A 16,764-nucleotide genomic window follows, 5' to 3' on the forward strand; every position below is an offset into this window, starting at 1 on the left:
CTCTGAACTTCATTGCATTGTGGGAAATAACAGCTGTTTACAGCTAGGTCCAACTGCCAAAACAGCAAGCAGCATCTCCTTCCACTGACATTACCTGCCAGCAGTAAAAATGTCACCATGTGGTAAATGTCAGAATACAAATCAGGGAGAGGAAAGATTTTTTACAATGGGAAAACCCTGACTAAATCATTTATACATAATTATAGTAAAAATAAAGCACTTTTTGTATTACATTATTTTCACTGGAGTTCCTCTGTAAAAACCCAATCCAAACACAAATGCTTTTCTAGATCTGTGAAAACACAGTCTGCGCCTTCCCCTTGCAATCTAAACAATGGGAATGATACAATCTAAGCACTGGCATCGGCCACACCCACGCAGCATGAAAACCCATTAAAGGTGGCCATACAATGGTCGATTTGCCATCAGATCAACCAACAGATAGATCCCTCTCTGATCAGAGAGGGATGGTATAGCTGCCTTTACTGCAAACAGATTGTGAATCGATTTTAGCATGAAACCGATCACAATCTGTGGAGCTGCCGCCTGCCCACCAGCTATACATTACCTGTTCCGGCCGGCGCGACTCCTCCGGTCTCAGCTTTCTTCTCCACTCCAGGGCTGCAACTTCACTGAACTTCCTGTCCAGGGGAAGTTTAAACAGTAGAGGGCGCTCTACTGTTTAAACTTCCTGCCGGGACAGGAAGTTCAGTGAAGCTGCAGCCCTGGAGCGGAGAAGAAGACAGCGGAGACCGGGGGAGTTGCGCTGGCCGGAACAGGTAATGTATTGCGTCGGTCATTCGAACACCGCTATTGACGCACTCCCAACCCGCCGGTGATCGAGAAAAATCTTCCGCGTGGACAGATCGATAGGAACAATTGATTTTGGACGGAAATCAATCATTCTGTCAGCGTTTGCGCGACAATTTCACAGCAGATTCGATCAGTGATCGAATCTGCTGTATATCGGTGGGAAAATCGTTAGGTGTATGGGCCCTTTTAATGAACACACTGCTTATGATCAAGAGGCAAGATTTTTATCTGCAAAATCCTCATGTAACATAAAAAAGGAACATCAATAATGTTGGTTAATAGGATGCAAAAATACAAACAGAAGTTAGATTTTTTTATTGCACAATGTGTGATTGTTTCAGGTGACATTACTGTTGATCATTGTACAGAAGCAAAGCTGAGCTCTCTGACAAGCATTCTGTTCTGTTTAATAAACATGGGGGAGTGTTAGACAACTAAGTGGATCACTGAAGAGGAGTTCACCGGTAATCATACTAGACTGTCACCTGATACTGTCATGTACAATTGTTTTGCCAAGTAAAATCTAGTGTGTGGACGAAGCTTTAGTCCACTTTCAAGGGCAACGTTATTTACTGCAGATATTTCAGTACACATTACTAAAAGCAGCACAACTGCCTTCCTTTATGCATTTCACCTAATTCACTGGAACAAGGCAGGAAGCTGTCGTATGAGGAGGCGGCACAAGGGCTGTGAGCAGACATTTGGCGTGATAGGTTTCCTGTAAATGTGAACAGTGAACCCTACATGGTCAAAACTCACTCCCTGCATATCGAAATGGGCATGTAAACATGTAGATCTGGAAGTGTGCGCCACACACACCAAACAGTGGACCGTTGCCATGGATGTGAGTAAATGTAATTCGGACAGTCTAGAAAATTATAGCTGGCTAATGAGTGGAGTTATGCTAAAATTGTACCATTTCTCTGACCTTCAGTCCCTGCCACTTTAGAAGGACCCCCAAAAAGGCCGTCTATTGCACTGCCTGAGCTCAGGATTTCTACAGCACTTCTCCCCAAACTCCAAAAATTCAGTCAGAAAAGCTTTTAGCTTATTTCAATGTATAATTAACAAGCACCTTTTAAAATTCTTACGGTAAAAAAGGTCAGTTTTCAGATGATGAAGCAAGAAATAAATGTATTTATGCTGGGAATACACGTTATGTTTTCCGCGTTCGATTCTCTGCGCAATCTATAAATTCCGATATGTCCGATTCTCTACTCTATTCTGTTCCGCTCGATTTCTCATAGAAGTGAATGGAAAAAAAGATAAGAAAAACGAGCAGAAGATTAGATAATCGAGAGGGGAATCGAATGGTTAATAGATCACGCGGAGAATCAAATGCGGAAAACGTAACGTGTATTCCCAGCATTAGGCCCGGCCACTAGAAAATGCTCCCCAACACCAATGCTGGGAACACCACTATAGAGAGAGAGGTGCACAGGACCACTATTAAACACAACTCCAGAGTGCTCAAAACCAAAAAATTCCAGTTCCACGTAGCCAGTTAATGTATAGACAAGAGTGGCTGGGCACATCCGGTAAAAAAGCCTTTATTGTAAATACTTAAAAAGTTAGCATCAGCAGCACAACAATGCCAGGAGAGAGAAGGATAAGCACGCAAGACTGGTCTACAGCTGTTTCGCACTATACAAATTAGTGCTTCCTCAGGACAACAAAGCCCCCAAACATCACCCCTTATATACTGTACCTCTTGAAAACGGCTGCTGAAGAAATGGAGGACGCCCCGTGCAGCGCACCCACGAACTCAACTAAATCACTTCCTGGACGCCAACTGCGTTCCATTCACAGGAAGTCGCGGACCGGAAGTGGTCATCAAACCTCCTTGGGCCAATGAGAAGCGAGCGCCGACGGCGCTCCGCTCACGGATATTAAAGAATCCTATCTTAGGCAAATTCCGCCCCTAGGTCGCCCTGTACTAAGAGTGACACGCCCCTCCCTACTGGTATCACATACAAGGGGCGCAACCTAATACTCAGGAACGCCTCCATGTAACCAGGGAGAGGCGGCGTGCCTAGCAATCACACAGACCAATAGGATGACAGCAATAGCTGTCCACAACTATGAAGCTGGATGACACTGCGTACATTCCACCCCCCAATGAACATAAAGGGCCAGATCACCCACAGGACAGTATATACTGTCCACCAGGGCCGGGGCAAATTACAAAAATACCTGTCCCAGACGTTTGATGCCACTTGCGGGTACTGCTAGCACACGGGCTCCTCCTCTCGACAGACAGCCTGTAGGACGAAGAGGGAAAAGGGGAAAAAAAAGAGGAAAAGGAAGAAGAAGTCAGATATTAAAATCAAAAATTAATACATATGAACAGAGCATTAATAAAATACAAACAGCTACATCACTTACAAAAATACTGCCAGATCGTTTCGTTCATTAAGTCCCATTGGACCTACTGCCTCAAAAAAAGATATCCAAAAACTTTCTCTACGTTGTAATTTTTTAACCCAATCCCCACCCCTTGAATCTCTTTCCACTACTTCCAGCCCAAAAAACCGCAATTGTGAAGAGTCACCTGCATGGACAGTGTTCATATGTTCCATGACCCTAGGACAACCCTTGGCTCGTGGGTTCCCCAGCGATCTACAATGCTCTTGGTATCTATCCTGCATCATGCGTGTAGTCAGTCCTACATAGATATATTGGCAAGAACATGTTAATGCATATATTATTCCTTTAGTCTTGCAGTTCATAAATTGCTTAAATTTAACCTCTCTTCCAAACCTCAAGAAACGTTTTCCAGTAATCAAAAAATTGCAGCATGAACATGAATTGCACCTATAGTTACCCAGAGGTCTGTTACTACTCAACCAATTCTGTGTACTCTGGCTGGTAAACTCACTATGGGATAATTGATCTTTTAAATTAGATACCTTTTTGTAAGAGATGCATGGGGCCTGACATAGGTAACTATAGGTGCAATTCATGTTCATGCTGCAATTTTTTGATTACTGGAAAACGTTTCTTGAGGTTTGGAAGAGAGGTTAAATTTAAGCAATTTATGAACTGCAAGACTAAAGGAATAATATATGCATTAACATGTTCTTGCCAATATATCTATGTAGGACTGACTACACGCATGATGCAGGATAGATACCAAGAGCATTGTAGATCGCTGGGGAACCCACGAGCCAAGGGTTGTCCTAGGGTCATGGAACATATGAACACTGTCCATGCAGGTGACTCTTCACAATTGCGGTTTTTTGGGCTGGAAGTAGTGGAAAGAGATTCAAGGGGTGGGGATTGGGTTAAAAAATTACAACGTAGAGAAAGTTTTTGGATATCTTTTTTTGAGGCAGTAGGTCCAATGGGACTTAATGAACGAAACAATCTGGCAGTATTTTTGTAAGTGATGTAGCTGTTTGTATTTTATTAATGCTCTGTTCATATGTATTAATTTTTGATTTTAATATCTGACTTCTTCTTCCTTTTCCTCTTTTTTTCCCCTTTTCCCTCTTCGTCCTACAGGCTGTCTGTCGAGAGGAGGAGCCCGTGTGCTAGCAGTACCCGCAAGTGGCATCAAACGTCTGGGACAGGTATTTTTGTAATTTGCCCCGGCCCTGGTGGACAGTATATACTGTCCTGTGGGTGATCTGGCCCTTTATGTTCATTGGGGGGTGGAATGTACGCAGTGTCATCCAGCTTCATAGTTGTGGACAGCTATTGCTGTCATCCTATTGGTCTGTGTGGTTGCTAGGCACGCCGCCTCTCCCTGGTTACATGGAGGCGTTCCTGAGTATTAGGTTGCGCCCCTTGTATGTGATACCAGTAGGGAGGGGCGTGTCACTCTTAGTACAGGGCGACCTAGGGGCGGAATTTGCCTAAGATAGGATTCTTTAATATCCGTGAGCGGAGCGCCGTCGGCGCTCGCTTCTCATTGGCCCAAGGAGGTTTGATGACCACTTCCGGTCCGCGACTTCCTGTGAATGGAACGCAGTTGGCGTCCAGGAAGTGATTTAGTTGAGTTCGTGGGTGCGCTGCACGGGGCGTCCTCCATTTCTTCAGCAGCCGTTTTCAAGAGGTACAGTATATAAGGGGTGATGTTTGGGGGCTTTGTTGTCCTGAGGAAGCACTAATTTGTATAGTGCGAAACAGCTGTAGACCAGTCTTGCGTGCTTATCCTTCTCTCTCCTGGCATTGTTGTGCTGCTGATGCTAACTTTTTAAGTATTTACAATAAAGGCTTTTTTACCGGATGTGCCCAGCCACTCTTGTCTATACATTAACAAAATGCTGGGAACACCCGTTACGTTTTCCGCGTTCGATTCTCCGCTCGATTCTCTTACCTTAGTTTTCTTATCTTTTTTCCATTCACTTCTATGAGAAATCGAGCGGAACAGAATCGAGCAGAGAATCGGACATGTCGGAATTTTATCATCGAAGGCATCTATCGGAACTATTCTTTGCAAAAAAGGTAACGTGTATTCCCAGCCTAACAGATGGTGGAGGGACCATAAATTTACTGACAGCTCCACTGTTCCCTACAGCCACTAGGTGGCACTGTGGAGTAGACTTTACGCAGCTGTTCAATTTTCCACAGAGAAGCCTCCTGCTCTCTATCCTAAGGGTGGACCTCAGAGGCTTGAAGGAAATGGAGGCAACCAACTTGTGAATAAAGCAAATCCCAACACTTAATAGCATTTTCCCTAGTGACTGTAGGTGCACATGAAGGGAGAACAGATATTGAGGGGAGAGGGGACTGGAGTAGGGGGAGGGGAATCCTGTATAGCTGCACGACAACTGCAGTTATCTTAAGACTTCTTACAATAGAAATAGTATCATACAGGGGTTCTCAAACTATTTGCCGCGGAAATGCACCTCGAGCACCCCTTGGGGTGCCTCAGCGTTCATGCCCATCCTTTGAAAATTGCCTTCAGGTAATGCAACTGCACTTTGATATACAATGCTGCTGCATTACCCGCCAGTTAACCTTTAGTCCCGGCAGCTGAGGTTGGACATCAGAGGAATCCGGTGGGCCTTGGCTTGCATAGGAAGGGAATACTTATCTAGCTAATGGGGGTCACTCACAATCTGGAGTGGGTGCTGACGAGATTCTGCATAAATAAAGGGGCGGTTCCCAACTGTAGTCCCCATAAGGGGAAATGTCTATGTGCGCTATAAAGGTGGCCACACACGAACACAATGCAATAAAATGATCCAATTTTATGGCAATTCGATAAATATGATTGATCTCCAGAATAAAATCAAAAGCTTTTTTTTTTTTTTTTCATTCAACTGAAAAATCTGATCGGATTTCCATTTTTTTTCGATTTTCATTGATCCGGAATGCTGGACATTCTTAAATTCTTCTGAAGATTGTATGGTGTGTGTTAGATTGCCAATTTATTAATATACACACCCAAGCAATTTTCTTTGAGTTTCCAATCATTTTTATCATAATTGGGGAAAAATTTGAACATGTGTGTGTGGTACATTGGTCATATTTTTGGATGTTAAAATCAGTCAGAAAAATGTATTGCAATTCTTAAATTGAACAGATATTTAAAGAATTGCATGGTATGTGGCCACCTACACGATACAATAAAACGTTCGATTTTCCCGTTTATTCGATCTAAATGATCTAATCGAATGAAAGTTGAAATTTTTTTTACGGTCAAGAAATTCGAACGATTATCCCGTTTTTTTCAAGAAAAATCTGATCGGACATGCTGGAAAAATCTATATATTCGAACTAATGGAATAATCAAACTAAATTATTTAATCGAAAAAAAAAATTAAAAATTGTACCATGTATGGCCACATTTAGACTGACTCTTTATCCTAATGTTTAGGGGGATGTAGCATCACTGACTAACTGGAGTGGGGAATGCTGCCTAATGGATTATTTGGAGGGGGGCGCTGCCTGATAGGGTGTCAGTGACTATTTGGAGGGGTTAATGTTGCCTAATGTGGGGGTCACTATTTGTTCGCTGCACCTGGATGCTGTGTCCACTTCTGCTCCCCAATGTCTGCCAACTGATGTCCTCCGCTACGTCACTGAGGAGTCTTTCATTCTGAGTAGGAGTTCCCCAGTGCCTAGAGGGTCAGGCACAGCAACAGAACACACAGGCGACCTGTAAGGCATTGTGGACTGCGACAGCAGAGGGCGCTGTGGCAGCAAATGGGACCCGAGGGGCACAGACTTCTTTGCTTTAGAAACCTGCGTGCTTCATTGCACCAGAAGCCAACTCCCTGGCTCTGGCCTAACCACCCCCTCCTCACAGAGTCTTAGGGTCGGTCCACACTTGTCCGGTTCCAGATCGGATCCGTATCAAACAAATCCGTTTTTCTAAAAAACAGATCCATTTGCCACGGATCTGATCTGGATGTAGGGCACATTCCGCGTCGTTCGCATCGGTACGTACGCGTCGGCCGCTCACCTGTCTCGCCGCTCGGTCCCTTCCACAGCCTGGAGGGCAGAAGAATCGTGGCTCTCCATAGGCTGCAACAGGCCAATTCTGCCTAGCAACAGGGAGAATTTTCATTGGTTCAACATCAACCAATGAGAATACTCTCCTGTTGCTGAGGATTCCCATTGGTCTACTGCAGGCCAATGGGGAATCCCCATGCTTCTGTCAGCCTCCAAGCTCTTCAGAATGGACTGAGCGGCGGTGATGGGCAGTGTCCATCGTATGACATTGCGATGGCGACGAGATGTGGCCAAAATGGGCAACACAGATGCGCCGACTAGCCTAGTGACAGCGCACAGTGTCTATTCTCATAGGCTTGCATTGGACATGCTTTCCCATCCAGTCCGGGAAAAATTGTCCAATCTGGACTCTCCGTGACGTTTTCTTTCAGTGCAATATGGATCCGTGTGCGATCCGTGTTTCTGCACGAGTGGAAGCGGGTCCTATTTCTAACATAGGATCCGCTTCCTGCGTTTCTGCAGAGCTTGAAAAACGTATCCCACGGATGTTTTTAAAACAAGTGTGAACCGGCCCCTTACCCAGATTTAATCAGCTGGCACAGCAGCCAGGTGCAGTGGACACCCCTCATTCAGCACTGCATAACTCGGGAACACTGCACTGGAATGACTCGGACTCAGGGCAAAGAAAAGCCAAGACCTTCAGCTTTCCAACGAGCAAAGAGAATTTGAACAGGAAGCTGCCAAAGTTTTGGAAAGTACCAAATAGAGAGGGAGGAAACCCCAAATTAAATCCTAAATCCAGATAATAAAGAAAAATATCTTTATATATCCTGAGAGATCCCGAATCCATTCTAACTATTGCTGAGGAAGAATAAGGAAATTTTTCCAGTTCAGTTCTGCACATAGCAGGTGTTAATGACAAGCATGTCTGTTTGCTTATGTGTAAGTATGTAAAAGGTGCTTGCAAAACTGATATTCCACAGGGTTCCTAAGAGTCTGAGCCCCCTGATGCAGTTGTGTCCGCTTTTCAATTACACATTAATGTTACAGATGCTGAAAAGCGGACACAAATGCGTTAGTGGGCTCAGGCTCTTAAGGGCTTGTTTCCACATAGTGCGCTTATGGAAACGCGATTGCAGGGACAGTTGACAGTAGACCCGGGACAAGGCCCTCCAGCACACAAGGCTGAGACACCAAAGTGCGTCCCTCCATCCCTCCCACCCCAGCCGTCACACTGATTGCTATTAGACTAATGAGTTCTGGTTCACCATGAGCTTGCTGGTTAGTCTGTACCTATTAGACTAAGAGGCGCCCCAGAGCCCCCAAACCCCACTAACACCCTAATCTCTAGTTATCTAGCTTGCAGTCACTGCCATGTATCCCCTTTTCTTATTTCTCTCTGCTTCAAACACAATAGGGGAACGATAGCTGAATGAGTTGTGTGCCTCCTCCTACACTGCGCCCTGAGGCTGGAGCCTCTCTCGCCTGTGCCTCGGCCCTGGTTGACAGTGCATAGACTGCACTGTCTGCCATTTCCATGCATGTGCGGCGATTAACCGCTGAGTCGCCACGCATGGTTGCTTGCATTTCGGGGCGCTTCAGCCCCACGATCCCATTCAATATAATGAATGGCCTCACAAGCCCCGCCCCCTGCCGGGAGTGACGTGCAACGCAGATGGAAATGAGTCCTAAGAGATTGTGCCAGCAAGCGAGATGGGAGGTTTCAGAGAGGCCCCTACTCCACAAATCTGATTTCAGGCAGAGCAAAGAGGGATGTTCAGCTTCAGTAAGTTTAGAAATTCACAGCTAGTTGCAAAAATGACCTAGACGGAATTAACAGCACTAAATGACAAAACGCCTCGCGGAGCACCGGCACACGTCCGCAGCAATAGCCAAAGAATGGGAGTGTCACTTGAAGGGGAGGCAGCCAGTAAGCTCTCAGATAGGAAAAAATAATAATGGACTGTATGTGCAATTCTGCATTATTAATTAGGGAAAATGTAGAAGCTGAAATGCATATATTTCTATTGTTAGAATCCTGATTGCTTCTCAATATTTTTCACTTTTGGTGGAAATATCATGGTGTCCATTTAAAATGAAATACGGAGGACATCTGGAGAAGTCCGGAGAGCTTTCCAGAAAGATACAAAAAATATGCAGGGACCCAGCAGTGGTAATATGTGACACCAACTCAAGCAATGGGTATATAGGAGTGGTACTTCCAGAGGAACTGTAACCAAGGATTGACCTTCATCCCAATCAGTAGCTGATACCCCCTTTCCCATGAGAAATGAGAGACTAGCAGCGGCAGAAGGAGAACACAGGAGCATGTCATTGTGCACAGGACATGACTCGGTGTCGTATTAAGCTTTAATAAATGCACCTCGGGTTCTCTTTAACCTCCTGCCGACCGCGTCACGCTGATGGGCGTGGCCGCAGCGGCAGCCCCAGGACCGCCTAACGCAGGTCGGCGTAAAGTCCTGGGGCCAGCTAATGCAGGAGATTGCGCGTAGACTGCGCGCGCATCTCCTGCTTGGGGGGTGGAGCTCCGCCCCACCTTCAGTCTCCGAGCGGGAAATTGCCTCTCGGGAGACTGTTAGACGGCGTGATCGCCGTCTATTTACATGTACAGCGCTGTGATCGGCAGCAGCGCTGTACTGGGGCAGCCGTGCCACACGGCTGTCCCCTTGGGACACTGGAGCGCGATCAGCTGTCATAGGCAGAAGCCTATGACAGCTGATCGTCATGATTGGCCGGCTGTGGGGAGAGAGGGAAAATATTTAAAGAAACGGCATTTTTTATTAAAAAAAACAAAAATATTTGTGTAAACAAAAACAAACATGGGGGAGCGATCAGACCCCACCAACAGAGAGCTCTGTTGCGAAGAAAAGGGGGGTGGGGGGAAGAATCACTAGAGTGCTGTGTTGTGCGGCCCTGTACGCCCCTCTTACCTCTGGTAATGTGGAGATATTGTTATTTTCCAAATTCAGCTCATCCAGCTCGCTGCATTTTGCTAAGGATCGCGGGATTGCCGACAACCGGTTGTAGCGGAGCCCCAAGCGATTCAAGCTGGAGAGATTCCCTGCAAGGAAAAGGAAGAAAAATGACGTATGTGTGAGAACAGTGCTGAGCCAAATAAGATGATGTTAGCAGGGCATGCTTGGACTTTTGGTTTAACAGCAATTCTCTCTCATTTGTCTTTTTACACGACTCTACCTTACAGCAGACATGAACTAAATTAAATGCTAGTGATTGCGCAAGTCCCTAATTTTTTTTTTCCACAATTGCAATTTTGCTATGCAATGCATTTTAGTAAAAGGGCTTTTTGGTTCTTTGTAACCCCTTACAAACTCATGAGCTTGCTGGGTAATCTGTAACTATGGGTGCTTTAGGTCCTACCCCATAGAGCCACATTAATCCATGCCATGCACTTATGCGGTTCAACCAATCCGAAACAGTCTGTATGCATGTTGGGTTATTGTGGATCTGTAGAAGCTGACACATTATTGCATTCCAGCAGTTCTGGAGGTGTGTTTAGCTTAGGCCCGGTTCACATTAGCGGTGGCCGTCCGGAATCGCCGTGCCGGAGCCGCACCGCTTGCAGAGCGGACGGAACGGACGCACGGCATAGCAATGAAAGCCTATGCGTCCGTTCACATGCGTCCGTTCTGCCGGACCGGAGCCGGACCGGATCCGGACTCCGGCCTCCGTTCCAACATGCGCTATTTTTTGATCCGGCTCCTCCGGCAGCCGTATCCGGGGCGGAGCCGGACTGCACCATCCGGCCAATACAAACCAATGGTAACCGGAGAGCGCACAACACACTGGCTGAGAAATCCGGATGTTCTACCCCACTTCCTATGCGGATTGTTGCGGCGATATTGGATGGGGACACATGGGCAAGCATTTTGGAGTGGAGCAACACAGCTGGATCCGGATCCGGAGATGTTGGCAGCATGTCGCAGGTGGAGGTGAGTGCTAAACAGCAGAGGGCCTGATTCCACAGGTCCCCCTTCTGCTGACCTCCCAGACCCCAACATTTTTTTTGTTTTTTACGTTACTTTTGCCAAACGGATCCGGATCGCATCCTGATGAACACCTGATGCAACCTGACCGGATCCGGATCGGATCCGGATCAGAACCGTACGGTTCCGATCCGGATCCGGTCAGGTCATCCGGTCCGTTTGGCAAACAACCGCAAGTGTGAACGGGGCCTTACAGAGACAACAACGCATGCAGTGTTCTCCCCAGAATTTTTTTTCCAGCCGGGTGGCATGACAAAAGTAGCCAGGTGGGGCACAACGGGCAAGCGCAGTTCTGCTTACAGCATAGGAGGAGGAGACAAGCCGATGTCAGTAGGGTGCTTACCAAATCCAGCAGAGAGGAAAACCCGGCTAAAAGAGCCTGGGGAGAATGCTGGCATGATTTGCATATTTAGCAGTGATGCATCGTGGGAGTCATATGCTCACTCCAATCTGAATAATCGCAAACACCTGTTTTAAGGCAGCAAACTTTTGTTTTGTACTTTTGTATGAGGCTTTACAAAAAAAGTTAAAGAGAAACTCCGACCAAGAATTGAACTTTATACCAATCAGTAGCTGATACCCCCTTTTACATGAGAAATCTATTCATTTTCACAAACAGACCATCAGGGGGGCTGCTGTATGACTGATATTGTGGTGAAACCCCTCCCACAAGAAGCTCTGAGTACCGAGGTACTTCTGGCAGTTTCCGGTCTGTGAACCTTGTCGTCTTGTGGGAAATCGCTGTTTACAGCTGTTTCCAACTGCAAAAAAAACATGCAGCAGCTACATCACCTGCCAACAGTAAAAATGTCACCATGTGATAAATGTCAGAATATAAATCAGGGATTTAAAACATTTTACAATGGACAAACACTGACTTAATCATTTATACATAATCATTGTAAAAATGAAGCACTTTTTTTATTACATTATTTTCACTGGAGTTCCTCATCTGCTGAAAATAAGTAAAAATTGCCGCCGCTCCATGCAGCTAGATGAAATTGTTTCAGCCACGTGGACTGCAGGCTTCCAAAGAAGCTCAATTTATGCTTGCAGTCAGTTTGGGAAATTTATAGCCAGCTGCAAATTGAATTGGACTGGTACGTTTTAGTAGCTTTAAATTACCGAAAATCTTTTGTAGCCCTGATATATGCTTATAGAACTTTTTCTTTGGTGAGAGATACTTTTACAAATACGGTTTACAATGCATGTCTAGAAATGACAACAAACCAAGCTTTATTAGCTAGTACAATGCTACAGACATTCTCTCTCTCTAGAAAGGATTCATTCACAACAAAAGCAGTCAGTCTATACTTAACCTCCCTGGCGGTAAGCCCATGCTGAGCACGGGCTATGCCGGCGGAAGGCACCGCTCAGGCCCCGCTGGGCCGATTTGCATAATTTTTTTTTGCTACACGCACGTGTGCAATCCGATCGCCGCCGATCCGCCGCAGCCCCCCCCCCCCCCCAGACCCCGTGCGCCGCCTGGCCAATCAGTGCCAGGCAGCGCTGTGGGGTAGATCGGAGTCCCCTTTGACGTCACGGCGTTGATGACGTCATCCGGCCCGTCACCATGGCGACGGGGGAAGCCCTCCAGGAGATCCCGTTCTTTGAATCTCCTGATCTCTAATCGCCGGAGGCGATCGGAGGGGCTGGGGGGATGACGCTGAGCAGCGGCTATCATGTAGCGAGACCTTATCTCGCTGCATGAAAAAAAAAAAAACTGCTTTGCTGCCCCCTGGCGGATTTTAGTAAACCGCCAGGAGGGTTAAAGGGATACTGTAGGGAGGTCGGGGGAAAATGAGTTGAACTTACCCGGGGCCTCTAACAGTCCCCGCAGATATCCTGTGCCCACGCAGCCAGTCACCGATGCTCCGGCCCCGCCTCTGGTTCACTTCTGGAATTTCAGACTTTAAAGTCTGAAAACCACAGCGCCTGCGTTGCCATGTCCAAAATCCCGCTGATGTCACCAGGAGCGTACTGCGCAGACACAGCCTATACTGGGCCTGCGCAGTATGCTCCTGGTGACATCAGCAGGATCGAGGACACGGCAACGCAGGCGCAGTGGTTTTCAGACTTTAAAGCCTGAATTTCCAGAAGTGAACCGGAGGCGGGGCCGGAGCATCGGTGAGTGTCTGCGGGGGACTATTAGAAGCCCCGGGTAAGTTCAACTCATTTTCCCCCGACCCCCCTACAGTGTCCCTTTAATTCATGTCACATTTCAAACAGAGCACCATTAAACCTTTAAGATTTGATTGGAAGTACATCTGCGCCCAGATTTTTCTAGCTTCATATTGGCTTTCACTGATTCTGCCCATAAATTACTTGTTCTGCACCCATTTCTAGGCTAAGAAGCTATACATGGCAATTGTGTAATTGCTTTCTGACAATATGGTGTCACTTAATTTGTCAAGCCACCCAGGAATACAAACCAGTGGTTTATAAGGTGTAAATATATTAAACAAAGTTTTCTTATACGTTATCAAACTGTGATAAAAAAACAAAAACAAAACTTTATTGCGTATTTATATAGCGCTGACATAAATTAGTCATGCCATAAAGGCCTCTCAGGGGAGCGCACAATCTATTCTCTACCATAGTCATAGTTCAATGTTACTCTTCTATGGCAAATTTTGGGCAAAGCCAATTAACTTATTTGCATGTTTTAGGGATCTGGGAGGAAAACTGGGTGCCCTACAGAAACATGCAGGTAGTATCCTGGACCATATTTGAACAAAACAATTATATCAGTGTATGGGAACGGGTAAAGCTTCGCATAAGAAATTTAGATTTCCCTGCAAGAAGGGTAAACAGAAATGTGCACAGATCACATTGCCTGTCTTTCAGTACCACATAAGTGGCCAAACCTGGAGAGTCATGTAGCCACCTGCCACTTTCTTCTCACCCCCTCCCTTGTGCCGTCTCTCTACACTTTTTGAAATGGCATGGAGAGCCTAACTGTTCCATCTGCCACATGCAAAGGCTCCACTGTGTTCATGGGGAATGAAAGGGGGGGTGGGGGGAGGTCGGGTTGCAGGACCACAAAAGACTGCCAGTCGACACGCTAATCGGCCGGATGGTTAAACGATGGCATATCTAGGCGAGGACGACACATTGTTTAATAATTCATAGCTCTGTACCCACTGCTGACTGTGAACTAATATCTGCCGAAATTACGGTTGACTGTAATGCACAAGAATCATACTGGATTTTTCGTTTAATCACCCGTTTGAGTGTTTATTTACTGCAGGATATCTAAAGTAGGAGTGTATTTCAGACGATTTTTGCCCCCCAAATGTACCGTGTACGTATGCAACTTAAAGGGAACCTGAAATGAGAGGGATGTGGGGCCTGCCATATTTATTTCCTTTTAAACAATACACATCGCCTGGCTGTCCTGCTGAACCTCTGCCTCTAAAACTTTTAGCCATAGACCCTGAACAAACATGCAAATCACATATTTTGACTTAATCTAGTCGCGCTTCAGTTGCAATCTGCATGCTTGTTTCAGGTGCGCGATTCATATATTATTACAACTCAAGAAATCAACAGGACTGCCAGGAAACGGTTATGGTTAAATAGAAATGAATATGGCAAGCACCGTACCCCTCTCACTTTGTGTCCAGAGATGAACGCTTCGGCACAAAATAAACCTATCCCCCTATAGATTTTACAAAATAAATACTATACCTGGTATTTTCGCTGTTCTGGTGTGTAGGTTTTTGTGGTTTTTTTTTTGTTTTTTTTTACACTAAAACTTCATGCAAAAAAACAGTTCATCAGAAAAGCATATTATTTAGTGGGCTGTGTGCAAAATGAAATCATTTCTAAAAACCTCTTATGACTAACAAATATAGATAAAAAGTATTTCAATATACCCTTACATTAGCAGCTCCTCCCATCTCATTACTGCACTTTGTGGTGCTGTAAGTATACAGAGAAAGAAAAGCCAGAAAGGGGCAGGCTTGGGCTTGAAAAGACATCAGAGAAGACAGACTCCGCTATGATGATTCCTGAGCAAAGCCAGACTGAATGCTCAGTCGGGGATTTTATCAGGGCTGATTAGAAGCAATCTGAGCAGTGAAGGATGAAAGAGAGCAGGGTATATATGGTGAAATACATGAGGGTGCTTCATCTCTGGTTCACTTTAAAGGGACTAGAAGTGGCACACAGTACGATGAAATAGCGGTGACAACATTTTGTTCTACTGTCAGATATCTGATGAAATTAAATAAGAATGGATTAAGTATAATTTAGAAACAGCAATCAGCTCTGACTGATCAGTTTCAGATCAAAACGTGATTTATTGCCAGATTTGGCCGCTGTCCCAACATGTATGGCCTCCTTAGGACTCTGGTAATAGGAGTTATGCTGGGAGCTCCTTTGTGACACGGTAACATGAATTGCACAACATACTCTGCAAACTGCTGTGGAAATTACCTCAGCCCTATATAAAGTCATAATAATAATTAGGTGTATTAAGACAGTAATCCACATTCCATATACAGCGTATAATGTTGGAGCTCCATACATAAAGGTGGGAGGTGAAGGGGGTGCCAGGGACCTGAAAAAACAGACATGAGCCTTGTGTGACTGACACAACCGCTCCTGTGACAGTCATATACACAAGGCCGGTCTAATATACAGAGGTAAGAGGAGTGCCAGGGACCTGGAAACCAGACATGAGCCGTGTGTGACTGACACCATCTCTCCAGTGACAGTCATACACAGGGCCGGTCCAATTTACAGAGGTGAGGGGAGTGCCAGGGACCTGGAAAACAAAAATGAGCTTTGTGTGACACCATCTCTCCAGTGACAGTCAGGAAAAAAAATTAATTTGATGTATGGGCAGATCGATCATGAAACCGATCTCTCTGAACGAATCTGATTGGGATCTGTTGCCTGTCCACGCACTGCAGACCAATGTCCAATAGATTTCAGCACTTTTACACTTGGGGGAATACCAGCTGGAGAGGTCCACTGTGTACGTCAGTTGCCGCGATATCAAATGTTAGAGCCATGCACCCATCCGAGCCACTTGCCACTGAGATTCTCCAGCAGTCTATGTTGCAGTAGCGATTACCTTCAGACCCAATAAAATTATCCAATCAGAAGATCAATAAGGCCACAACATTGAGTGGTGTATGGGCACTTTTACAGGACCAGAAAACCAGGGGGCCTGAACAAACTGACTGCCAACCAGCACAGATAAGCATGTCATCTATTTAAAGAGGAACTGTAGTGAAAAGAACATAATTAACAATATTGCTTATTTTTTACAATGTTCATTTAGGCCTTTTGTGATGGATTTTTCTAGCGCCTCCTGGCGCTTACCTGTACGTTAGTTTTTTTTTTTCAGCACTTTTCTAAGCGCATTAGCAGAGCAATTTGTTTTTTTCATTTCCTGACGCAAGTCAGGAAGTGAACTCTTTGACCCGGAAAATAAACACTATATACACAGGTCCTCCTCAAAAAATTAGCATATTGCGATGAAGTTCATTATTTTCTGTAATGCACTGAT

General features: G+C 45.5%; 1 protein-coding gene across 1 annotated transcript in view; it reads right to left on the minus strand.

The window, feature by feature from the left end:
* The window catches only part of SHOC2 (SHOC2 leucine rich repeat scaffold protein), a 111,187-nt gene that overhangs the window by 19,107 nt on the left and 75,316 nt on the right, over nt 1–16,764 (minus strand). The window contains exon 4 of the mRNA XM_068255201.1: nt 10,170–10,300. Within this exon, the coding sequence (XP_068111302.1) occupies nt 10,170–10,300 (131 nt within the window). The remainder of the gene's footprint in view (nt 1–10,169; nt 10,301–16,764) is intronic.

The sequence above is a fragment of the Hyperolius riggenbachi genome, chromosome 10, assembly GCF_040937935.1.
Source record: "Hyperolius riggenbachi isolate aHypRig1 chromosome 10, aHypRig1.pri, whole genome shotgun sequence".
NCBI lineage: Eukaryota > Metazoa > Chordata > Amphibia > Anura > Hyperoliidae > Hyperolius > Hyperolius riggenbachi.